At 44.4% G+C, this 26,590-nt stretch overlaps 1 protein-coding gene and 1 pseudogene across 3 annotated transcripts in view; both read right to left on the reverse strand.

Annotated features, from left to right (window-relative positions):
• COL26A1 (collagen type XXVI alpha 1 chain) overlaps positions 1 to 26,590 on the reverse strand; it is a 252,085-nt gene that overhangs the window by 146,417 nt on the left and 79,078 nt on the right. For 2 of the 3 annotated variants that reach the window (XM_036765717.1, XM_036765719.1), the window contains one exon: positions 16,329 to 16,432. In XM_036765717.1, the coding sequence (XP_036621612.1) occupies positions 16,329 to 16,432 (104 nt within the window). The remainder of the gene's footprint in view (positions 1 to 16,328; positions 16,433 to 26,590) is intronic. The other variant, XM_036765718.1, reaches the window with a different exon arrangement.
• On the reverse strand, positions 18,237 to 18,530 carry LOC118855717 (annotated as a pseudogene).

Consider the following 26,590-nt stretch of genomic DNA (forward strand, 5'->3'; position numbering starts at 1 on the left):
TGAAAGCTAGAGCGCCATTGGGGGTGGGGTGGAAACATCAGGAACCACAGTGGAGAAAAATAACGCCAAAAACCACTTTAAAAAGAGCGAACCCTAGGCAGGGAATCTGAGGACCCTAATTCTGTGGATAATTAAACGTGTTACCTTACAGAAATGACTTCCCCAATCTGGGCTTCATCTTCATCATCCATAAAACAAAGGGCTTGAGTTAAGTTGGGCTTCTGAGCTAAAATTCCATCTACGCCGAAGTGCTAAAGTGTGGAGAAAGGAATCTGAGATCGATGCTTTCTATATCTGACGGAATGATGATGCCCCACATTTTTACCAAAAACAACAATAATAACTTTTTTGCCATTTGTCTTGCATTGGATCTCCTGGTACATAGTGTCATTTCTAAGAGAATGTTAGATTCTCAAGAGCAAAGACTGTTTAGTTGTTTTTTTTATCTTTGACTACCTAGTGCCTAGGCCAGTGGCTGGCACCTAGAAAGAGTTTAATAAATCCTTGTTAAAGGAATGGGTTGATGAATGAGCACCATGAAGATCTGGAGGCCTGGTGGGTCCATCCTAGCTCTGATTCCATGGACTCACAAAGCTGCCTTCATATCGGTTATTTCATGTGCTGACACCAAATCCCACATTCTAATGGGAAAAGCAATTTTTCCTAAGCAGGTTATAGTCCCCAGGAATCTATGGGAAAGGGGAAGGGGTTGGTGGGAAGAAGTTCCCCTGTGCACTCTCTAAGTGAATTCTGAGTTCCAAGAGTTTGAGGGGTGGCAGTCCCACATTGTGACTTGGTGCTTGAAAGGATCACTGTTTGTGAAAATGGTGGACTGATTGTTGGAATATGAGCCTCAAATCTTTCACTGCACCCGAGTCACCATCTAGCTAGGAAGAGGGGCCCAGGAAGGGGAGATTGATGACAATTACTCAGATTGTCCTAATTATGGAGCTCTCAGTGCTTGGAAGCTGGCTAGCTGCCCCCAGCAGAGGATTAAATAAGGCCCCAGGATCTTCAGCCCTAAGCTTCTTCCCCCAGGCTGAAGAGCAGGAGTTTTAGGTTTCAAATGAATAGAGCAGCTTGGCTGGAATATATCAGTTTCCCCGGGACCCTCAGATCTGGGGCTGACATTGCTGGCAGTCAATCCATGGTGCTCCTGTGTGTCTGCTGAGCACAGAAGATTTCACTAATAGGTAGTTGAGTCTATATGGTTTCTGAAAGCCCAGTGGGATCTGTAAGTGTGAAATCTGAGCTATTCTCAGGTCCAAATTACATTAAAAGAGCATGAAGACTGAGTTTCATACATAAGAAGCTGGATACAATGTTAGGTCTTCTATAGACAAGTTTGATCCTGAGAATACAGAATTCAAGGACATTTGAGCACTTGCAATGGGGTGCGTAGCATTATAAGGGATATAAAGAACTATAAGGTCTGGTCTCCGCCTTTAAGGAGCATACAGTTTAGCCAAAGAATAGGTCACCTGCAATCCCAGCCAGAAGCCGTTTGGTCTACCTGGAAAATAATGTCAACCATCCCACAGGATTCTCCATTAAAGGGTCTTCCATTAACCCAGGTTAGAGCATCAGCCCCCTCCAGAAGGAGGCAAAGCATCTCCCTTAGCCCCAGGCCTTCTAGGGAGAGGTTCTATACTTTTACCTGGCCCCTTGTTTGTAAGATCCACTAACTTTATTAACATTGTTGATGCTCACAGGAAACTTAAGATGCTTTGAATTCATAAGAATGTCTGCATTTCAGTCTCAGATTGTCTCTCCAAACGAAGTTCAGTCGATACTTTCCAACTATCATCCAAGCAGGGTCTCCCCTTGGCTAACAAATGACTGTCCACAATAGGAGTATAAATGGATTCCTAAATTTAATTATCACCCTCAGTTTTGGCCAACATTTTCATTCTAACACATACAATGTCTACTTTAATATGACCATGCAAAAACTTTGTACAGGGAAGTCATTCCTCTAAGGCCACACTTGTACACGTTCATTGATCCCTGACTCCTAAATGGGCAGAATCAACAACGGAGTCGGTTGGCTCATGACTGGGCCATGGAGGCACTCCCCAAGTGCTGGCATCCCCAGGCACTCGCACATGGTCAACATGCCCCTTGGTGAGATCACAGTCACAGCAGCGCCAGTCCAAGGGGATGCTCTCCAGGAGATGGTAATAGCTCTTTAATGAGGAAAACACATCTCTCCTCCACCCAAACACTAGCATATGCCCAGTCAAAAAAAGCTGCAATTCCTCTTGAGTTCTTTAACTATCTCTCTACAGTTTTTCTCTCAAGTCCTTAAATCCCCCTGGGTCATCCAGAGAATAGCCAGACACACCATTATCCAAGGCTGGTTAAAAAACAAAATGAAGCCTTGTTTTTATTTACAGAGCTCGATTAGGAAATGTGATTACAAAGAGACAGATGAAAATAAATGAAATGATTTTCAGCCCTAATGGGACTTGGACAGCTCAGTTCAACTCCTAGTTCTTCATTGGATGTAGAGGAGGGATCACAGAATCACAAGATCACAGATTTAGAGCTATAAGTACCTGCACAGGACATCAAACCCAAGTCTTCAGGAAATTGTTGCTCAGAGTGGTTAAAAAACTTGCCCAGGACCACACAGTAATTAAGCGTCTGAGGTGAGATTTGAACCTAGGTCTTCCCGCCTTCAAGTCTCACACTCTGCTCACTAGACCACACGTGTGTGTGTGCATTGAGGGGAGGAGAAGAACGGAGGTCCCAGCAGTAGCTTTTCAAAGCTGGGGAATCTGAATTTGATAGCACCATCTACATCTAGGGAATTATGATGTAAAAAAAAAAAAAGCACTGAGGAAATGGAAAATAATCTCCATGCTTGTTCTGGCTTCTCATATGTGAATCCAGCACACCATGTTACAGGCACACTTAACCTTCTCTCATCAGTCAGTAAGTCAATGAAATCACATCTGGGATGCCCTAAGGACACACATCACTTAGAGCAATTCCTTTTGTAAGCAGCCACCCTCCAATGCAGTGGGATATGGCGCCTGGCACAGACGAGGCGCTTCGTACAGGCTTACTGACTGACAACACAATATTTCTGGGCCAAGGAAACAAAGCCAACCAACCATAGGGTCCTTAGTGTGAACAGAGAGAATTCCCACGCTCTGGATTGTACTGAGGAAGGGTTTAAGGACAAACCAAACCTATAGAGCCTTGAGACAGAGCCTCCTTGGATCGCCCAACTCTATGGGGAAAAATCACAAGAACCAGACACAGCAGGAGAAAGGATCAACACTGCCTAGATTTCTCGCTGCTACTCTTTGGGACTGAACAAGCCAGAACAAAACAAAGGCCCAAGAGAGACAGCCAGTAGTTGAAGACGGGGTAAAAACGGCCATGAAATAAATGTTCCTTTTGGAAAATGAGAACCCAGACTCTCTTCTGAGTGCAGTCCCTGCAGGATCTCCAAATCAGCCCATCAATCAACAAGCATTTATTAGGAAGCACCTCCCATGAGCCAGACACGGTGCTAGGCACTGGGGGGCACAAAGACGAAAATGGAACAGTTGTAAGGAATTAAGCATCTTGCCCTGGGTGTCCACCACTCAGCTCAAAGGCCGGCTCTCAATTCACTATTCCACATGGCATTGCCTTATAAGCTTAGAGTATATGAAAACCACCAGATTAGCAGTCGTTTTCACATGAACTATAGTTCACCCGGAGGGAGAGACAGGTGGCAGAAGGTTCCAGGTAGGTTAAATCACTCTGACCACTACTTCCCACCAGAAAGAAACCACCCAGGACCCTGAACCCAAGCATCCTGGGAATAGTGGTGGCCCCTTCTCTGAACGTTAGCTCCTTAAGAGCAGTGACAATTTTGGTTTTCTATTTCTATTCCCAGAGCTGAGTGCTTGGTCAGTACTCATCCATCCATCCATCTATCCATCCAACTGTCCATCCGATAAAACACCTTCCCAACAGTACTAGCGCAACTGGTTTTTTTTAACCCAATCAACAAGCATTTATTAAGCACCTCTTAGAACCTAGGAGCTGGGCTTGGCGCTGAGGATACAAAGGCAGAAGTGAAGCCTAAGTGGGTTACATCACACGTGGCCTTCTTGAACTGTGCATCACTATTCAGATTCAGCCCAACATGGCGGCCTTTTGAGATCTCTTTGGATCTCCGTTCTCGACCTTTTTTGAAATGGAAGAGACCTTAGATAATATCTCACCTAAACTCAATGAGGAAATCAAGGCCCATATTGTCCAAGGCCCTATAAAAACCATAACTTAAGCGCAGGTCTTGTCCAGTGTGGTCCGGTCTACTACACCATGCTCCTTTTTTTCAAGGGGCTATTTTGAGGACCAATGAGGTAACACATTAAGTGCTTTGTAACTACAAGGCAATATGGCGGTGGGTTGTTGTTGTTTTGTTAATTCTTCCAGATCTCAGTCAGGGCCAAAAAAAATCCCACAAATGACTATAAGGGGAGAGGGATGAGTCTCTGTTAATACCATCTTTCCACACTGTGACCTGTAGTCTCCATGCTAATCATGGATATTTCCAGATTTCTCTTTTACCACCTTTCCTTCCCCTCACTGCTCTCAGGGCCCTACAGAAGAGCCTGAAAGATTTTTATCCACTTTTCTCTCAAACCTTCTCCATACGACAGCAATGACAAACCAACAATGATTCTCCTCAGCAAGGATTTCTGTGGTGCTTTAAGACTTGCAAAGTACTTGAAAAAGTCCTTTTCTACCAAGATGCAACATTTCACTGCAGGGTCAGCCTTCCAGGGAGGACAGGCTTAAAAGTCACAAATCAAAAATGTCCATACGGCTAATGGAGTAAACCACAAATAAGAGTAAATACTGTGACTACCCAGCTTGGAGGCTCTAAGAGAAGCCAGGGACCCTAAGTCCAGGCCATCTCTCTCTCTCTCCCTCCCTCTCTCTCTCCCTCTCTCTCTCTCTCTCTCTCTCTCTCTCTCTCTCGCTCTCTCTCTTCCTTCCTTATTTGGGACAAAGGAAGTGGGAGAGTATACAGAAAGCTGCAGTGTTTACAAATTATGAATTCACTCTTTTCCATACACATTTCTCTCTAGCCTAAGAAAGATAAATTATGTCAATTTTGAAGAGCCACAGACTTCATGAATATGCCACAGAATCAAGGGATCATGGGATCTTAGGACAGGAGTGGCCCCTAACCAATGCTGAGATCCTCTCCAATGCCTACCTGGTACCACAAGAACTCAGGAATCATCCACATTCTCACTAAATCCTGTAGGACCATGAGATTCAGAACTGGAAAGCACATCTCAAAAACCCTCCCCATCTGGGAGAGGGCAATGCTGAGGCCTGGAGGGAAGTGATCCATCCACATTTTCACAGGCAGCCAATGATTGAAGTCTGGATTTGAACTGGGCCTGCAAATTCAGGCTTGAATCCACCCTACACAGCTGCCGAAGTGACTTTCTTTCAGCATTGGTTGACCACGTCACCCCCTTAACGCTATAAAATCTGGTCATTCCCTGCTGATTCTAGGATTAAATATGAGCTATTCTGTTGGGACTTCACACCTGGCCCCAACTTTTCTCTGCACCCTCCCTGTACATGACGTCCCTTCCCACCCTCTATGATGCAACCAAACTGCCCTCCTCTCTCCTTTCCTCACACACACTCCTTCCTCCTCTGCTCATTTCTTTTTGTCCATTCATTCATTTTTGTCCATTCGGCTCATTTCACTTTTATCCATTCATACATGTTTCCTGAATCCTTTGTATATATCATTTCCCAGGGCACAATAACATTCCATTCCATTCACACCCCACAATTGTTCACCAGCAGATGGGCTCCTGCTTCCTTTTTAGCTCTTGGCTATTGCAAGCAGCGCTGCTAGGAATGTTTTCATATGTGGGGGCCTTTGACCTTTTGAAGGTACAGGTATATGCAAAGGGCACATGCAGGTTTGTGCCTTTTGGGGTATAATGCCAGATTGTTTTCCAGAACGGCTGGATTTGGAATGGATCCAATTCACAGCTCCACCACCAATGTATTAGTGTGCCCATCTTCTCAGAGCTACTGGGAAGAGTTACCAAGGTCTTAGGACCCAACTCCTTGCTGTTTGTTTTGATCACTGAGCAAAGGCCAAGTCCACCTCTGGCTTAATCTAGCTCTTTGTTTAAAATTTCTTTAAAAAAAAGAGTGCCTTTTGTGGACCTTAGGGCTTAAGTATCAGGCTTATTTTTTTCTGGATGACAAAAACAATTGAAAAAGATCTTTTAGGATCTCATTTTTATTGATTTCTTGTTTTTCCATCAGGTTAATTTCCAGTTAGAGTTAAGGGGAATCTCTATGCCAGCAGGACAAGATTCCTCTGAATCAACTTCTTTGAAGAAGCTGGGTGTCTGAAAAGTCAAGATCTTCAGAAAGGCAGTTCATTACATCCTAGTCTAGATGAGGCCGTAGCTGAGAAATCTTACATCTATTTCTTTGAATCGTCCCTTTTGGCATCACCATGGCCCCACTACACCTTAAGCAGACTGTGAAATAACAATCTGCTAAGTGGGAAAACAGCAGGATGGGACCCTCTGGAATGTGTCGGATACTTTCAGGAGTGCAAACAAAGAGGCTATCAAAACAATGGCCTTTAAAACCAGCAATGGGATCCAGGCTGCCAAGGCACCTCCTCCCAGCACAACAGCTTTTGAGGAAAGAGGGAAAAAATAAACAGATGACATCTGCAGATATTTAAGGCTCCAGATACTTTGACACTAGGTGCTGAAAGATGTTTGTAGAACAACAAAACCCATAAGTACCATGGAAACAACTCTCAATTTGTATTGAGTAACAAAATCTTAGGAAGCTCAGTCATGGGCATTTGGATGTATCATTCTCAATGAAGCCATTTAAAAACCTGCCAAACACCTTCCAACAAAGACAGAAGGATCAAGGATGCCAGCAAATGCCAACCCTTCCTTTTTTCTTCTTCCTTCTAAGAAAACACAGACAAAAGATCTAAATGGAGAAGTAGAAGGTATCCTCTTCCTAGGTGGGACTGAGTTATCAGTATCGACCAGTAAGAGGATTGGGCCCAGGGCCATGCCAACATGCACAGCTGCCTGAGTGTACCTAGGAAGGTTACTCTCCAGACCTTGCCCGCAGAAATTGTATTCTTGGGCCAGGTTGTCATCATTAAGTTATGGCAGGAATGGGGTGGGATTAGGAGTAAAGAATGGTGCCCAGAGTTTTGAAGAACATACTCAGAGTTTAAGGAATTAATGGGGCATTTACTGAACACCATGACACAAGCCTGGGAACATATTGCTTCCCATTGTATTCCATCCTACATGTGATATTTCTCCATATACAGACCCTACCCTATGCATCTCTAGCCCCATTCAAACTCAGAACAGTAGAACAGAGGGGACTCTCAGGTCATTTTATCCAGCCCAGTAATTTTTGCAGATGAGGAAACCAAAGTCTTGGGAGTTCTTGAACCCAATACAAAACCTGGATCTCTTAGGAAACTGTTCCAGCTCAATCCAAGCTGCCATGCTCCCTGCCTCCTCTGAACTGATGGCACCACTACTGCTACTGCTGCTGCAAGTGAGTTAGGTTTATCTGTGATTAACCTGGTTATTTAGCCTGAGGACTAAGGTAAGGGGGGAGGAGGGGAGGTTTCAGGCATCACATGGGTCAGTTAGCTTCAGTTCCAAAGCCCTGGACCACATTTCTCATGACAGATGAGGAGGGATTGATTTAAGTCAACAAGCATTTTGTAAGTAACTTACTCATCGTGTGCTGGGCACTGTTACACCCTAAGTGCTGAAGGAGACAAAGACAAAATGAGCCCTGTCCTCAAGAAGGCTACATTCTGCTGGGGGAGACAGTATGTACATAAAAGAATCTATAAATTACATGCAAATTAAGCGCAAGATTGTTGCAGAGGGTGAGAGCCCTAACAATGGTGGAGATCAGAAAAGGCACTGTGTCACCCAAACTGTACTCTGAAAGGGCAGCTGGGGACTGCGTGATGAGGAAGGAAAACATTCCAGACATGGAGGACAGACTGCAAAGTCACGGAAATGAGAGAGGGAATGCTATGTACAGGGGGAAGGCCAGTTTGGCTAAAAGGGGGGAGATAATGTCAAGAACTGCCCTATTAACTGGGGTTTAAGAGAGCAGTGTATGGAGAACTCACGGGGGAATCAGCACTTTTATAGTTCAAGGTTCCACATGTGCCCTGACTGCCTGGCAGCCGCCAGCTGGATGGAGCAGTGAGGGAAGGTGGCAGTTGGTGCATCATCTGGGTCAGCTTCACAGAGCACATGACACAATACAAGACATTTTACGTTCTTGAGCAGCTGCATGTTTGTCTGAACATTCCGCATGTTTTCTGACAACATGGCCAGCGAACGGGGCAAAGACAAAGCGTTACTGCTGTTGCTGTTGTTCGGGCGTGTCTGACTCTCCGTGACCCCATCTGGGGTTTTCTTGGCAGAGACACCAGAGGGTTTGCCTTTCCTTCTCCATCCCATTTTATGGATGAGGAAACTGAGGCAAGCAGGTTAAGGGACTTGCCCAGGGTCACACAGCTAGGAAGTGTCTGAGGCCAGATTTGAACTCAAGAAGATGAGTCCCCCTGATTCCAGGCCTGACGCTCTACCCACTGCACCACCTAGCTGCCCAAGGTACAGAATGTGCCAGGGAAAAATAGCTTTGCCCCCACAACACTGTTAATCCCTGAAGATGAGTGTCCAAGGAGGACCTATTCAAATGCAAGGCAGCCTGTGATTTACTAACAAAGGTACCTAAAAACTATGTAAGGTCTTCTGCTCCAAGAATAAGATCGAAGTCAATATTTAAATCAAATAATGAACTGGATGTTTTCAACAATTTAGAACAGAGGGCTATATGCTTTACAGTAATAAGATGACTGTACGTATCATATAAATAGCATCACTCCAGGAAGTCCAAGTTTCATGGAAAGTTGTACAAGGGACACCTTCACCCCTCCATCACTGATCCCAGAGACATCCTCCTTTGGGACCCTTGGTGGTAGGGTCCTTTCAAGGCATCCAAGTATGGCATGGCCCAGTGGGGCAGCCCTGCAGCTTCAATGAATAAATGAAAGGATCGTTTTACATTCACACGCAATGACCGCTACTACGTATTTGTTCTCAGAGAAAGTACTGAAACACACTGACATACTTGCCAAAAGTACTAAGGCCCCAGGACAGGACCTCATCCGCTTCCATACTGAGGTTCACATGAGGCCCGAAATGAGGAGGGATGCACGTCTCCACAAGTTTAGACACCCATTCTCCTTCCCTTGAACTTGTAAAAAAAATCGTGTCCTGAGTCTGCCCTAGCCCACCTCCAACCGGAACAAAGCCCTTCAGAAAAGATCAGGGACAAACCAGGAGCCAGCCTGAGCTCGGGGAGGTGCTGGATGGAGTGAGGGAATCACACTCGCCAAGTCCATAGCTTTCTCTTTTGGCTCCGTGTTGCAGAGTTAACTGTTACAAGTTGCTCTGTGGCACATTTTCTCATCTTCTTCAATGGCCAAGGCTTAAACTAAATCGTATTAAAATCAAAACCCAAAGGTTTTCTTCTTTTGTTCATTAGAGTATGGCTATTAGGCTTCATGAAAAAACCAGTTCATGTTCCTACATTCCTACCACATTTCAGTCTTCTACCTACACCTGAGAACAGCCCTAACTGAAGACATGAGATTGTCATCCTCACAGGGCAGAGGACATGCCAGCCGCACTTGTATTCAGTCATTCAATCAATCAACAGGTATTTAATAAGCACACATATCCTAGGTACCATGCCAGGCACTGGAGACAAATGCAAAGAATAAAATAATCTCTTCTCTCAAGGAGCTTACATTCTAAAGGGAAACAAGTACTTCTAGCTATTAAAGCTTCAAATTGCACCAAGACTTTTGGGACATCCTGGATGAGCATACTTAGCATACACAGAATAAGTGCAAAAGCAATCAAACCAAATGAATACCAAGCTGATACTACAAACTGTTTTAGGGAGGGAGGACACTAGTGGTCGGGGAAGAGGACTGGACCCAAGATAGTGCTTGGGCTATGTCCTGAAGGAAGAGAAGGATTCCATAAGGTAGGTGGCGAGAGTGAGGATACGCCAAACATGGGGGACCAGATGGTTCGAGGGCACACAGATGGGAGACAGAGTGAGGAAGAGAGAGAAGGCCCAAGGGGACCAATGTTCAATGAGGCTAGACAGGTGAAGTTGAGCCACACTGGGTCAGGTCCACATTTTGTCCTAGAGGCAATAGGGAGCCAGTGGAAGAGGAAGATCAGCTCTGTACCTATGGGAGATCACTTGGACAAGAGTTTTGGAGATGAATTGGAGTGGGAGAAAAGTGAGGCGAGAAGGTCAATTAGGAGGCTGCTGCAATAATCTAGGGAAGAGTTGATAAAGTCCTGGCTACGGCTCTGATGAGAGAGACACTGTGGAGACAGAAAAGACAAGACCCAGCGAGTGACTGGCTACGTGGGGGAGGGAGATGGGAAGAGCGCTAGTGCCTTTGGCAGAACGATAGAAGCCTGGAAGTCAGTACCCACATAATCTGAAGGCTGAATATCCTGACGTGACCCTGACACTCCAGACCCCTCTCCCTCAGGATCAGTGTCACAGCTATTGACGTCCCAAGCCCCAGAGAGGACAGCAAAGGACCATTTCCAAAAACTTGAGGTTGATAAAGTCAAAGGTGACACGGCCAAAGTCGTAATGCTGAGCCTTGGGGAATATTGGCCAGGGACAATATTCCCCTCCTAGGAGGTTTGGCTTTGAACTTTCAGTGAATGAATGTGTGTGTGTGTGTGTATGTGTGTGTGTGTGTGTTTGCGCATACACACACACACACACATTCCAAGAGTAGGCGGAAATGTCAGCATCATCTTGGATTTCAATTCATCAGCTTGATGAATGAATGCAATAGCTGAAGCACTTCACCCTTCTCGTGCCCTCTTCCACATGTTCTTTATATCAGTACTCAACAGACCGGGTGGCTCAGTGGATTCATTTCCTGTCCTTGCTGGGGCTCCAGTTGGAGGAAAGAAAACAAAATGAAACAAAACATACCCACAAGTCAAACTTATTATCCCCTGATGGCTGAACCTACACCATTGTTTGTGTCAAAGCCTCTCTCATTGTCCCACACAGGCCAACATGCTATGAGAAATGGTCTTCTAAAGCATCGGTGGAAGGAGTTATTTTAATTTGTGCCTGCATCAGCTGGATTTCAGGAATGTGTAGCCTTCTTTCACGGCTCTGTGGCCTGAGGTGGATATTGGACGGGATTTTATAAAATCACAAAGTGAGGTTGGAAAAATCAGAGGCACATTTTCCAATAAAGGGTGATAGAAGTCTGTCTATACCTTTCCTGGGGAAGAGGAATATAGGAGTGCTGGCCTGGAGCTTCCTAGGGATCACTAGGAAAGGTGTCCCATTATAAATTCCAGGGCTGGTATTAGAAGGAGATTATTCTGGAAATACTCCAGTACTGAAAGGCAGATCTTGAACCAGTTTTCTTACTCATTCAAGCTCAGATCACAGGAAAAGGCACTTGATAAAGGTACCATGAAAAAAACATGAGATTTAGAGCAGTTTTTCTTTATGTGAATAGACAGGGTAAGAAAGCAATACACAGAACTGGAAAAGTCATTCTCACTGATGCTCCTGAATGCCCTGGGCCTGAGGAGGTAGCAGACCCTAAAGCTCTCAAGGAACCTGAGGAACACAGGGCAAAGGCACGTTTCTCCCATCATGCTAATATATCCTGCTACCTGTGCTACTAAAATGAAGGACCTAGACCCTGAGGAAGGCTCTAGTGGCATGTGTTTCATGCCAGTTTCTTTTATGGATGCACCAGAGACACAGAGAGACGTGATGGGACTCTGGTCACTGAGGTCAATCATAAACAGAACAATCCCAAGGCTTCTTTCAGGTAGCTCTCTGCCCTCCATCCTTGCTGATGGATCGGAAGACCACATACCATTCACAGAATCCTAGTTTGGAGGTAGAAGAGAACTGAGAGACCATCTAGCTTAGCTCCCTCATTTTACAAATGAGGTTAAGTGATTTGCACAATGTCACCCTGGGAATACCTGGCAGAGCCAGGATTTGAACCCATGTTCTCCAACTCTGAATCTGGCACTCTGCTGTAAAAGAAAAACTGTGTCTTCTATCCTATGGGACTTACTGTCTTAACGATTAGAGAGGAAAAAGGAGTTGGGGGGAGGGCAAAGATCTTTCACTAGAAGGTTATAGAATGCTGCCAGAATCCCACTCACATCAAGGGGCTAAGACTGAGGTCACTTGATCCACATGTGATTCCCTTTTCAGTTCAGGACTCCTGGTCTAGGATGTCACATATGATGCAAGGGTCACAAGATCATAGCTCTGCATCTGGAAGGAACCTTGGTAGTCATCTAGTCCAAACCCCAAGTTTTACCAATGAGGAAGCTGAGGCTCCGAGAGGTGAATGCTGCCCAAGCCTTCTCAGTAAGAATGGAATTCAAAGCCAACCACCCCATGCACAGGTGTCCTGACTGGAGGGGAGGGAGGATATAGCTCAGTCAGGTAAAAAGCAATCCAAGTGCCTTGTGTGAACCCTCCACTGAGTGTTACCGGAGAATTCCCCAGTGGAGGAAGGGTGAGGAGGGAGCCAAGAGAGGACAAGATCTGAGCAACTGAAAGGGGGGTTGGCTTAGATCAGGCAGCTGGGGGTGGACCTGGGGCCCAAACTACTGATCTGGCATTTTCATTTCTCTATCAAAAGAACCTCCCTTGTGGCCTTGGGTCAGGGGTCAGCAAGCGCTCTGTAAAGCCTGGAACCACAACAGAAGTAGCTGCCTCACATCACTTAATTCAGCCAGGAGGCAGTCTCTGAGGTTCAGGGTCACCTAATCCAACTCATTCCTTTGCAGGTAGGAAAGTGAAACCTTAAGAGTTAGTGATTGGCCCAGGGTCATGCAGGTGCTAAGTGCAAAACCCAAGGCCTCTGACTCCCAATCTCACCCTCTTCCCACAGACTCCTCTGCCTCCCAAAGGTGAATGGGAAAGCACAATATTCCTGGACTTCCCCCAACTGTGGAGCTCCAACTCCTCAATGCACTAAGCACCTGGCATCAAAGGCATGAGGTTGTTGTCCCACCTCAGAGCCAAAAGATTGTTCCAGGCTCCAGGTTCTAACTCCCTTGCCTGGCCTGGCCCTTGGCCTAGCAAACTGCCTGGCCTCAGAGAACTTTCTTCACCAAGGGGAAAATGGGAGGCTTGGGACCCATGATCTAGTAGGCTGGCGCTGAAGGGTTCTCAGAGTAGCAATACACCCAGAACCTGACTTCCTCCTAGGTTCCTCTATCCACAATGGGGTAGAATGGCCTCTGGTCCCACCTACTTCAGGGCAGGACTAATCGAGTTCCATCAGGGGTGATCTGACATCAGGGGTGAACTGCCACATAAGCCCACCTCTCTACCCCACAGCAAAGGGTCCTGGCCTCCGTGGAGACTGATGCCTGAACCACCCAGAGCATGTGAGAGATAAGGGAGATCGGGAAGAAGAGAAGGCAGAGGAAAAAACCCAAGCCCTGTCCAATGGTTTGGCTATGCCATGTTCTTCTAACATCCACACTAGTGGATTTTAACTCTGTAGTCTTACTTTTATTGACTTTATTATGAATTTTGTTTTCCCTAATTAAAGTATGTGTATTTATATGTACTTTCTTCTGGCCATCACTTCATCTCTCTCCACCCCTCTCCCCCAGAACACCAGAAATTTGGAATGCTCCACTCTAGCAGGTTGGGAAGGGTCTCACAATGGAGACGGAGAATTCCCAAATCACCGCGTTCCCACAGAACACATTTTCCCGTAGTGTAACTAAAACATAGCCTTTCATAAGGATTAAGCGGGCTTTTATGAGCAGGCCTTGGATCCTGTCTATCACTGCAGCATTGTTGTTACAATAATGATGCACTTAAGATGTGCTCTGAGCTCCAAACAGCCTACTTGCAAATGGACTTCTGGAACACAAGCCATTTCAAGTTACAGACTGTGTGTGTTGCGAGTTATTCTTCAGCAGATGATTCTTTTAGAGCGCACAATTTTATGTCAACAAAAATACTGCTTAAGTAACACAGCCAAGGTGCATCAACAGACTGAGGATGCCCGAAGAGGGGTGCCCCATAAGCCACCCAAATCACTATCCACACAAGGAGATGGACCTGGGGGCAAGAGTCTCTCCGATGGGAAACCCTAAGGGATTTCCTTCTCCTAATGTTCTAGGTCACCTGAAAGAAAAGGTTCTTCTAAGCTAGAGTTGAGAGAACCACTGGGGCCTCTGAAATTCTTAACATTGACTTAAAAAAATAGAGTGATGGATCGGTGGAATAGATTAGGTACACAATACAGAGTAGTAAATAACCACAGTAATCTAGTGTTTGACAAACCCAAAGATACAAAATGTGGGGACAAGAAATTACTATTTGACAAAAATTGCTGAGAAAACTGGAAAGCAGTTTGGCAGAAACTAGGTATAGACCAACATCTCACATAGTATACCAAGATAAGGTCAAAATGATTTAGAAATAAGAGGTGATATGATAAGCAAATTAAGTGAATGTGGAATACTCTGCCTGTCAGATTTATGGATAAGGGAAGAATTTATGACCAAACAAGAGAGCATTATGGGATATAAAATGGATAATTTTGATTACATCAAAGTAAAAAGATTTTGCACAAAACCAAAGAAGCCAAGATTAAAAGGAAAGCAAGAAACCAGAGGAAAATATAACAGCAAGTTTCTCTGATAAAGGCCTCATTTCTCAAATATATATATATAGAATTGAGTCAAAGACATTCCCCATTGAAAAATGGTCAAAGGACGTAAACAGGCTGTTTTCAGAAGAAGAAATCAAAGCTATCTATAGTCATATGAAAAAAATACTCTCAATCACAATTGGAGAAACGTAAATTAAAATAATTCTGAGGTTAACACCTTACAACTATCAGATTGGCTAATATGACAGAAAAGGAAAATGACAAATGTTAGAGGGGATGTGGAAAAATTGGGACACTAGTGCGCTGTTGGTTGAGTTGTAAAGAGAGCAATTTGGAACTATGCCCAAAGGGCTACACAACTGTGTATACCCTTTGACCCAGCAATACCTCTACTAGGTCTATATCTCAAAGAGATCAAAGAAAAAGGAAAAGAACCTATCTGGCTATCATATCCACGTCTCTTTTTTTGTACTAAGAATTGCCATCCATGAAACACAGGAACAAAAGATCCAAGCGTGATCAGGTGCTTTAAAAACAGAACCCATATGTCCTACACCACTAAACCACAGAGTTTTTAAAATTCATTAACCTCTTCACCCACATTCAGAAACTGGAATTCTGGAAATCACTCTTACCTAAATTGTGGACTGCTGAGTTCCACACAATTTCACCTGGCCACACCCTGCTCTCTCGGGGAGAGTCACAGACTTCAACAAAAATTGCTAAAAGATGCCAAGGGAAACGATTTGAGGTGAAAAGTCAGTCATTTTCTCACTAGAGGAAGAGAAGAGAATCTGGACAGATGCCATATTCTGAGATTCCAAAGAACACCCCTGTAGTCTCATACCAATTAAACTTCAGACTTGAGAAACAAATTTAACTAATGCCAGCCACTTACCACCCTCCATTGCCAAATCTGATCGCTGTGCTTCCCCATCAAACGAGATCTCTCCCACTGGATCCCCTACATCTTCATGGATTTAAGTGAATTACAGAATGAATAAAATCAAAAGGTCTTTTGACTCCCTTGAGATAAGACTCTCTTCATCACTGATTCAGTCACAGACTTTCACCTTGGCCTTGGCCTTCTTCTGACTGACTGTTAGAAGGAACAGGAGGCCCTTCTGAGGAGGTCTCTAGGTGCCTTCCTGACTGACGTTCTCCCCCCATTCCCAAGCCTTTTCCAGGCAGTGGGTGGAATGCCCACCTTGACAGGATAGTTGGCCTATGTGCACCCCTATGTAATACAGTCAGCTTGTAGATGGCACTGTCAGTTCATCTGGCACCCAGCCAGTTCAGTTGGGACAAGCCTGCCTCCCAGCACACATTTGGTTTAGAATTGGTCTGCAAAATGAGGAAAAAGTAGAAAACTGAATATATACTTTTGAAAAGGAACCTGCTCCCAAAGGAGAGGAGAGAAAAGGAAAGGAGAGCGGAGATAGATTTCACTGACCTTCTCCCTGACACCCGCCATGATCTGAACCCCTGAACAGATCCCATCAGCATCACTCACCCTCTTCACAGTTACTTCCGGCAAACCCAGGGCAGCACTTCCACTCCAGAGCTGTCACGGTTCGGTAAGACACTTTGTAGGTGGGTCTGATCAGGGTCCTGTAACTAACACAAAAGAGCAGTCAGCAGACAGCAGGCCCCCATCCCCAGCCTGACCTCACTTCGAGACACACAAGCAGCACTGCCATTGATGGCACACAACAATGCTCTTCAGGTCTAGAGCTGGGGCCTTTGTTTTCCCTGACATCCACCTAAAGAGATGCATGAGCCTCCTCCTCCTTGAGATCCCGTTGTGGCTCCGTCACACATATATACATACATCTGCCTATCTTTCTGAGCCTACTTTTCAGTCTGTACCAAATGAACACTGATTCTGGACCCAGAGAACTTGAGTTCAAATTGCACTTTGATAACTATTTGTGTAACTCTGAATAAGTCACTAAACCTCCTTGGGCCTCAGTTTTCTCATCTGTAAAATAAAGGGACTGACCCGGGCCCCCCGAAGTCTAAATCAGATCCCATGGTGCCTCCTCGGTATGTCCCATATCTTTATTCCCCACTTCATACTCGCCCCTCTTCACTCCCCAATCTTTTTTTTGAGATTTTTTATTTTTAGTTTACAACACTTGGTTCTACATAATTTTGAGTTCCAGATTTTCTTCCCTCCCCAAGATGGCATGGAATCCGATATATCTTCTACGTACAGCTTCACATTGAACTTACTTACACAATAGTCAAGTTATGAAGAAGAATTATGACCAATGGAACAAATCATGAGAAAGAAGAAACAGAATCAAAAAAAAAACCCAAAAACAAAAGAGAAAAAAAAGGTAGGGCGGGAAGGAGAGCATAAAATGTGCCTAGATCTGCATTCAGACTTTATAGTTCTTTCTCTGGATGTAGATGGCTCTTTCCATCATGAGTGCTTTGGAGTTGTCTTTGAACCTTGTATTGCTGAGAAGAGCAAAGTCTAGCAGGGTTAGTCCTCACAGAATCCATATATCTGTGGTTGTGTATGATGTTCTCCTGGCTCTGCTACGCTCACTCAGCATTATGTCGTGTAGGTTTTTCCAGGTTATTATGAAGTCCGTATCATCCCCATTTCTTATAGCACAGTAGTATTCCGTTACATTCATAGACCACAACTTGTTCAGCCATTCCCCAATTGATGGGCATCCCCTTGATTTCCAATTCTTAGCTACTACAAAAAGAGCCGCTATAAATATTTTTGTACATACGGGTCCTTTTCCCACTTGTGTGATCTCTTTGGGATACATCCCTAGAAGTGGTATTGCTGGGTCAAAGGGTATGAACATTTTTATAGCCCCTTGGGCATAGTTCCAAATTGCTCTCCAAAATGGCTGGATCAGTTCACAACTCCACCAGCAATGCAACAATGTTCCAATTTTCCCACATCCTCTCCAGCATTTATCATTTTCCTGCTTTGTCATGTTAGCCAACCTGACAGGAGAGATGTGGTACCTAAGAGTTGTTTTGATTTGTATTTCTCTAATCAGTAGTGATTTCGAGCATTTTTTCACATGCATATACATATCTTTAAATTCTCCCTCTGAAAACTGCCTGTTCATATCCTTTGACCATTTCTCAATTGGGGAATGACTTGTATTCCTATAAATTTGGCTCAGATTCCTGTACATTTTAGAGATGAGCCCTTTATCAGAGACACTGGTTGTAAAGATTTTCTCCCAATTTTCTGCTTCCCTCCTAATCTTTGTTGCATTGGCTTTATTTATATAAAAACATTTCAATTTAACATAATCAAAATTATCAATTTTGCATTTTGTAATGCTCTCTATCTCTTGTTGTGTCATGAATTCTTTTCTTTTCTTCACTCCCCAATCTTTTTTTTTTTCATTCAGGACATTTATTTCAACAAACAGTCGAATCTTTAAGATGAACTAGATGCTGCAACAGCTGCTCTCTTGGGTTTGGGTGTTGTTCCTTCATGGACTCCATTCCTGAATCAGCAATAGACGATTTTTAGGTGCCTCATCCGACCAGTACCAGTGGTGTTGCGTCGCTTAGCTTTTGCACTCCAATTATACTTTCTCTTGCGTTTAGCAGGATATCCACATTTGCCACATGCTGACTTCTGAAGATGGTATGCCTTAGAACCACAACAACGGCACAAAGTGTGCGTCTTATTCCGGCGCTTACCAAACGAAGACGTCCCCTTTGTCATCTTCCTCCAGCCTCCAGGACCAAAGAGAACGGAAGAGAAAGAACACTTCTGCTATATCAAGTTCGCAGGGCTTCCGCTGAGATAGTCCACTCCTCAATCTTAATGTGACAGTTAACCATCTCACTCTACACTCTCCTCAGGACTCATGTGCCTTTGCTCTACCCAGCAGCATTCAAACTCTGCCAAACCCCTAAATCACTCCCACCATCTACTTCCTCAATAATCACATGCTGAACAAAGCTGGAGAAAATCATACAATCAAGCGGACTGGAGCCAGTATAAATTGTTGTCATCTAAACTCACCTGGGCCTTCCCCTCAGCAGAGCCATGTCTGAGCCATCAACTTCTCCTTCTGTAGTCAAACTCTTAGAAAAAGTTGTCTATACATATTGTTCCACTTCCGAGCTTACTATATGCCAGGCACTGTGCTAAGCACTGGAGAGAATGGATAGATCCCTGCAGACCTGTAAAGTTGAGGAATAAGATCTTCCCCGCCCATCAATAGACTTCATGTGGAGCCCATTAAGGGAAGCTTGCTTGCTTGTAGGAAGGCTTACACACCTTTGGTCAATTTCTAATTAGGCTCTGAGCCTAAAGAGTATTTAATCTGAGAGGAGAGCTTTTGATTTGAGGTCTCGCTTATGAGAAAGATGTTGTGATTCCCTGGTCGAGACTCTGAGTGGCCATATGTTGAGAGCTCCCCGACTCCTCAGAGGTAAAGGCTCTCTTGATCCAGTGGTGGATGTAAAGCTTTGATTCAGGTAGTGGAGCTCTGTCTGTTGGTCTTTATTTCTCTTCTCTCTATTTTTTCTGTTTAAAGAAGATCATTGACCCCTGAAACAGCTGTCTTTCCTAGTAAAGCAGATAAAAGGACCTGCACTAGCAGGCATCCTGGGTGTGCCAGTGTGGTTGCCGTTACAAGACCCTAGCTCAGAATATGGTTTTTAAATAAAGTAACAGAGAGGATTAACAAAGCTGTCAAAATGCAGCTCCGCCACACTGCCTTCCTCTACAAAATAGTAAGAGCTCATTTTCTACAATGCTTTATAAACTATAAAGCACTTTTTTGGAATGTAGATGGTACAAATATCATTCTTACCATTGTGTAGGTAACAAATTGAAGTTCAGTTTGCTTAAACGACTCACCCACAGTCACAACAGACTTGAACCGAGGCTTTCTGACTCCCAAGTCTGGTGTTCTGGGGCATCACAGTGCAGAGGGCACTGGGCCTGGAGTCAGGAGGACCTGAGTTCAAATGTGACCTCAGGAACTTACTAGCTGTGTGACCCTAGGCACGTTACTCAACCCTGTTTGTCTCAGTTAACTCAGCTGTCAAGTGGAGCTAATCAAAACACCTGTCTCTTAGAGCTTGCTGTGAAAATCAAATGACAGTTTTTTAAAGAGTGTTTAGCACATCCCCCATGCCTGGAACACTCTTCATCTCTACCTACTGATCTCCCTGGTTTGGTCCTAACTGAACTCCCACCTTCTCCAGCAAGCCTTCCCCAATCCCTCTTGATTCCAGCGCCTCCCCTCTGTTCATTATTTCCTATTTATCCTGTAGAGAGTTTGCTTTGTTCACATTTGTTTGCTTGTTCTCTCCCCCATTAGGCTGTTAAGTTCCTTAAGAGCTGAGACTGTCTTTTTCCTCTTTTTGTACCCCCAGAGCTTAGAACAGGGCCCAGAACATAGTAGGTACTTAATAAATGCTTACTGAATGACCAACTGAGCAAAGTGCCTAGCACACAGTAGGTGCTACAGAAATGCTTATTCCCTTCTTTTCCCCACCCATGACCTTGTTGCCTTGTGTTACTGATGTAAAGACAGAAATTTCCCAAATATTGCCCCTAAATCTGAAGTCTTGTTGGTAGTTTCTCTTTAAAAACAAAATTTGCACACTACGGATCGATGAACAACCTCCACCCACCCCGCTCCCCAAGGTCTACACATCGAGGAATTTCAACGGCTATTTAGGCCATCTTCTAAAACCGGAAGGGATCCGCGTGTGAATGCACGGATTTGTTGGGAGAACTGAGATGGGTGGAGGGAGCACGGACCACATCCAGAAAGATCCTAGATCTCAGCGCCGGCTAAAGGAAAAGGCCAGAGACAAAAAGGCAGCAGCAAACATCGGCGACAATGAATACAAACTAAGCCTGCGGCGTTTTCCTTCTGACAGAGGCACAGTAAGAATCATAAATGTGCGTAGCGCTTGGAGGTTGGCAGGGCGCAGCACACTGAACAGAACTGCCTGGCCAGCAGTCAGGCACCCTGTGTGACCGCGGGCAAAGTTCTCGATCGCTGAGCCTCAGTGTCCGCTTGTCAAACGCAGGGACTGGACCAGGAAGGCTCGAAGGCCTCTTTCTGCTCTGATTCCAACAACCCTGCATAGCAGGTGCTCTAGGTCTTATTATTCCCAATTTATAGATGAGGAAATGGAAGCTATTCAAGATGGTGAAGACCATCCCACTAACTTCCTTCTATAGCTCCAGTGCTCATTCCACAACCAGAGCTCCCCCGTCTGACCAGGGTCTGATCCCATAGTATCCAAAGCCATACAAACCTATTTTATCTGGAGAAATTAAAATTCTTCCTATAATCTGAAGTCCTTCCCTCCATTACTATCCTAAGACTCACCAACATACTGCTGTAGGCCCATAGTGTCAAACTCAAATTAAAATGGATTCCTGCTAGCTGTATATTGATCTAGAAAACCACAAATTAACATTGTCTATGTTGTATCACATCCTTACTGATTTAGCTAACAGTTCCCAATTGCATTTTATTCTGGTTCCTGCGGCACCGAGGGGTCTTGCCAGCTACGTGGGCAGGCCCCAGTTTGATACCTTTGCTGTAAGCCACCGGTCAGGGCAGAGGGATGAGTGGGGCATGAGAACTCATCAACAATCTTGGCATTGCCATACGTAGTCACAAAGATAATAGAGTGTGCTCTTTCCACTCAGAGAGCCAGTACTATAGGAGCGGGAAGGAGGAAAGATCATTCGATCCATCTTTTTTAAAAAATCATGGATCTTTCTATTCAAAACAGGAATCATTAGTTCCATTATTTATGATCAACCTATGACTTAACAATACCTAGAAATACCAGTAGATGGAGCTGCTTCATCAGGTTCCTTGATAACTTCAAACTAGTCCAGACCCATTGCTGGTCCATTAGAGACCTCTCTTAAAAACTTTGGAATGGATTGTGTGACACGGTAGACACTGGCTCAGCATGGCGTGCCCACATCGGAGAAGGTGCTGTGCTCTATGAGCAAAGCAGAATTGAAACAGCTCAAAGGAAACGTAGGATGCGCACATTTAGAGTATCCACCCCACATGTTCACACAGGCTATTTGTGCCCAACCTGTGGTAGAGCATTCCGAGCTCACATTGGTTTGATCGACCACAATCGGACACACTGAAACTTGGCCCTAGCATAGTGATGTCATTTTGGTCCCCTTCGAGAACAGCAACAGGTCTACACCAGACCCCTCTACTGTTTTTGGTTTGTACTATAGATCTTTGCCACTTGATCCAAGATCCTAATGGTAGGTACATTTTGTGTCCAGATCCTCTGGGTGGGGCAGACACAGACTCTGGGGAGCACCACGCTTTATTGTGGACCAACATAGATTCCAACCCTACCCAAATGTTATAACACCACTTTGTGAGGACCAGCCTGTTTCATGTGCTTAGATAACACACCAATAGACATTCAGTTGGTCAAATGTGGAAGCTAAGGGTATGACTGGGTGGATGCATGAGACTTGGAAGATGAATGGATTGCCACATTACTTTTTCTCCATAGAACCTTTTTTAATTCCATACCCCACCCCTGTCCCCAGTTAGCAAGAACTTCTCCTCCCATATGATTTGACCCTTTTATGAACTTACCCAATTCTTCTAGAATCTCTTAATTGCCAACTCTAACAGCCATTTTTCAATCCTTATTCTCCTTAACCTCTCTGCAGCATGACACTGATAAACGTCCTCTTTTTCTGAACATTCTCCTCTCTGGGTTTTCATGGCATTGCTCTCTTGGTTTTCCTCCTACCTGACTCTCAGTCTCCTCTACTAGATCTTCATTGATGCCCTACTCCCAAACTGCAAGAATCCTCCAAAGGCTATACCCTCAGCCTTCTCCTGGCTATCTATGCCATCTCTTATGAAGACCTCATCAGTTCCACTGTTATTATCTCAATGCAGATGACTTCCACATCTATAACCCAGCCCTTCTCTGTCTCTCTCTCTCTGTCTCTCTGTTTGTCTCTCTGTCTCTCTCTCTCTCTCCTGAGGTCTAGCCCTACATCACCACCACCTATTGGACGTTTCAAATTGGATGGCCTGTAAACATTTCAAATTCAACATGTCCAAAACATAACTCATGATCTTTTCCTCATACCTGTCGCCATTCTGAACTTCCTTATTCCTATTTCGGGTGCCATCATTTTTCTAACCACCCAATAACTCTAGCAAGTAAATAGTGGCCTCCATTTTCCAGTTCCCAGAGTGTCTATGATCCCTGGTCCTCCAGAGTATTCTTGAGTCTTAGTTGGGTTACTTGTCCTTTGGTGAGAAGAAAGTAAGAGGGGTTTTTCTGTGGCCTCCATGTTTAGGGGTTTGGCACAAACCTCCCTGTCCTCCTTAAAGATGTCTTATGTACCTACATCCACAAATAAAGCTAAAACCTTAAACTTGTTTACATTTTCAATTTCTTCTGCCCCTGGGGGCTCACCAGCTCCTGTTTTTCATGATCTCTGATCAGTATTTCCTTAGCAAGGCAGAAGGCAGGAAATGACAGATCTCTGAAGCATCTTTCTTCAAATGGGGGATTCAAAGAAAGCAGAACACAGTTTTTGTACTTAAAAGCCCCATGATCTCAGGAGGTAAGAACACAGGAGACTGTAAGTAATTAAAAAGCCAATGAACAGAGTAACTGCATAATGAACATTTATGCTAAAAACCATTTTAAAATAAAATAATTCTTCCACAATGCGAAAAATACATCTCAAATCATGAGTTAACATTACATATAACAGAGACTAGAATCTTTCTCATTCAGTCTTCCTACTGCTATTTAACTTAGTTTTGGGAATTCTAGTCACAGCAATAAGACCCAAAAAGAAATTAAAGGAAAAGCGTGGGTAATTAAGAAGTTAAAATATTTATTTGAAGATGACCCAGAAAACCCAAGATGCGGACCCAGAAATAAAGATAAAAATTGTAACAGAAGACAAGTTAACATCTCATAAATAACATAAGATAAACACATGAAAACATCTGCATTTCTAGAAGTCATCTCACAAAGGATCAAGATAAATGGATAGAAAGATAAAGAAGATCCATACATAGCAGGTTTTTCTGCATGTGTTTCATCTCTGTGGGGGGCTTAGAGGCCCCAGAACTTCCATGGAGGAAAACAACGCCAGGCAGTACCAAGCAGTAACCTGATCTGGATGTGGGGAGATAGGTCTCAGGGTCCCCTTTCTCTTCCCTTTGCCCTTGACTGGGATTTCCTGCCTGACAACCATGTGATTCATTTGGTTTTATAAAATTCAGAGCATGTTGAAGCTAGAAGAGATGTTAGAGACCATCTTCTCCATAGATGTCAAACTCATGGCCACGGCAAGCAGCCACAAAGCTCCCATGTCCTCAGAACCAGATCAAAATGTAACTGGGAAATGTGGAACAAAATAAAAACAAATAAAATGCAAATGGATGATGTTAGTTTGTGGTTTTCTAATATAGGATCTGCATCTATTTGAGTTTAACACCACTGACTCTGACCCTGGGGAAGGAGGGAGAGAGCTCAGGCCCAAAGGCGGGAATGAACTGCCTTGTTCAGTGTTACCGCCAAATCACTGGTGATCAGGGATGGGGAATCTGTGGCCTTCTAGGTCCTTAAGTGCAGCCTTGAACCCAGAAGGCCACATGTGGCCTTACAGCCACAAGTTCCTCACCCCTGGATTATATGAAGGTCCCTTGACTCCCAGAACCTCAATGTTTATTTTCAGTCAGAGGGTTTCTTAATCCCCACCTAGTACTCAGGCCAAAGACCTAATCCATATCTCTAGAAAGACTGCTTAACTAAAGAAAGATTTGTAACTGTTAGGCAATCAGAACAGGAGGACTTTAGGTGGCTCATGTTAGAGCAAATATTTTCTATGGCCTCTTTCTATGGCCACTCCCTTCAAGTCATCCCATCGGTTCTGCTGATGGATCACCCCACGGAATGGTGGCCTGGACATCTTTGGGAGTGGTTACACAGGAGACTCATGGACCAATGTTTTCCAGTTTTCAAAGGGCCAATCACGGCCAGGAGGCAAACCTGAAATTCAAAAGCTGGGGCTCTAGGAAGCTGCTCCTCCCTCTCACCCAAGGACAAGCTTCAGAACCAGTCATATGCAGGAGGGAAGGATGTTGAGCCCATAACAGAGATGAGCTGAGAAGCCAAGGCAGGCATTACTCTCAAGCCCTGGCTTCTGCCTCTGCACAGTACTCTCTTGCATGGGAAAAGGAATGAGAAGAAACAGCCTGGTAATCAGAGGAGAGAATCTGGGGACACAAAAGGAAAGTGGGTGTAGGGGTTTCAAGGAGGCAGGAAGTCAATTAATCTTTTGATTAAGAGCCATGGATCTGGAGTGAGGAAATAACCAGCTACCACAGGCCAATCCTGCTAAGCAAAATTTGACTCCCTTTTTCACATCCCATCAAGCCACACATTCCAGTGGCCAGATAGAACACGCCAGCCCAGGGGAGCTTTCTCTACATCTCTGACGTTCTTTAAAGACTGATAACACACATGTCAGCCCCAAGTCCTTTTCAGAATGACCAACCATGCACAAAAAGGAAATATCCTTCTTCCATTTGTCTACCTCGCTTGATGAACAAACCTGTTTGACCATGACTTGACCTAGGTGGGGTACAGCAAGATTAAGCACCCCCTAAGAAGAGGCTTCTATTAACATGCGAATCTCAACAGGTCAGGTCTAGGCCAAGGAGAGTGTTCCTCAAAGGATGTCATTTTCATAGGACAGAAAAGGGGAAAAACAAAACATCAAACTGAAGTCTTTAAAGTGTCTCCCTGGCCAGCCCCAGAAAGGGGCTGGCCCAAAGGAAATGAAGGGAGCTGTGGGGAAATGTCTGTTGCCAAGCTGAGCCTGGCAAAGGGGGTCAAAGGCTAGAGGGAGGTGATTTGAGAAATGGAGAAGCAAGCTGAGAATTCAAACACCCTCCTCTTTTCACATCTGGAATATGTTGGCCAGCTAATGCCATCAAAGCAAATGGCCTTGTTGATGGAGTTTGAGAGACAGCTCAAGAAGGAAGCTGGACTGGGGGGTGCGGGGGGGAGGAGCAGGGGTGCGGGGCACAGAAACAAAGGAAGCCAGGGGGAACAGGCATGGGCAAAATAAAATTAACCCCTGAAATCCTGGGAGTCATCTTGAAGATGACCTCATATCTATTGTGCATGTATCTCGTACTTATCTATATGTATGCATGTTGCCTCTTCCCACAATGGCAGGGCATATTCTCATGTTTTCTTTGTATTCCAAGAGTTTAACATAGCGCTTGGCACACAGTAAGTGCTTAATAAATGTTTGATGATTGCTTGACTTCTAATTCTTGTCTGATTTAGAAATATCAGCATGATTCTACAGAGAACCCACGGACAAACTTGGGTTTTAAAAGGGCATGTCCAAGAGACATCATGACTTGGAAGTGGATCATCCTGGGTACTCCATGGCCAATTCAAGTATGAGCAAGGTCTGGCAGGTGTGATCAAGGTAGGAAAATTTCAAATCTAGACCCAGCAATGGGTTGTGTGCTTGATTTGCGAGAACCAACCATTTTACATTCTGAGAGGTTCATTCAAAAGACTGGCCAGTAGGTTATAAATGTTTGTGGCCACGGCAACGGATAAAAGTATCTTCTAGAGCATAAAGGAGTTATGACTACCATCAACAGAAGAAGTACCCAGAGATGACATGATGAATCCTTTAAGAATTGGAGTAAATATAAGAAACAGAAACTAAGGCAGGAAACTGAGAATAAATAT

Source organism: Trichosurus vulpecula, chromosome 7, assembly GCF_011100635.1.
Source record: "Trichosurus vulpecula isolate mTriVul1 chromosome 7, mTriVul1.pri, whole genome shotgun sequence".
Lineage (NCBI taxonomy): Eukaryota > Metazoa > Chordata > Mammalia > Diprotodontia > Phalangeridae > Trichosurus > Trichosurus vulpecula.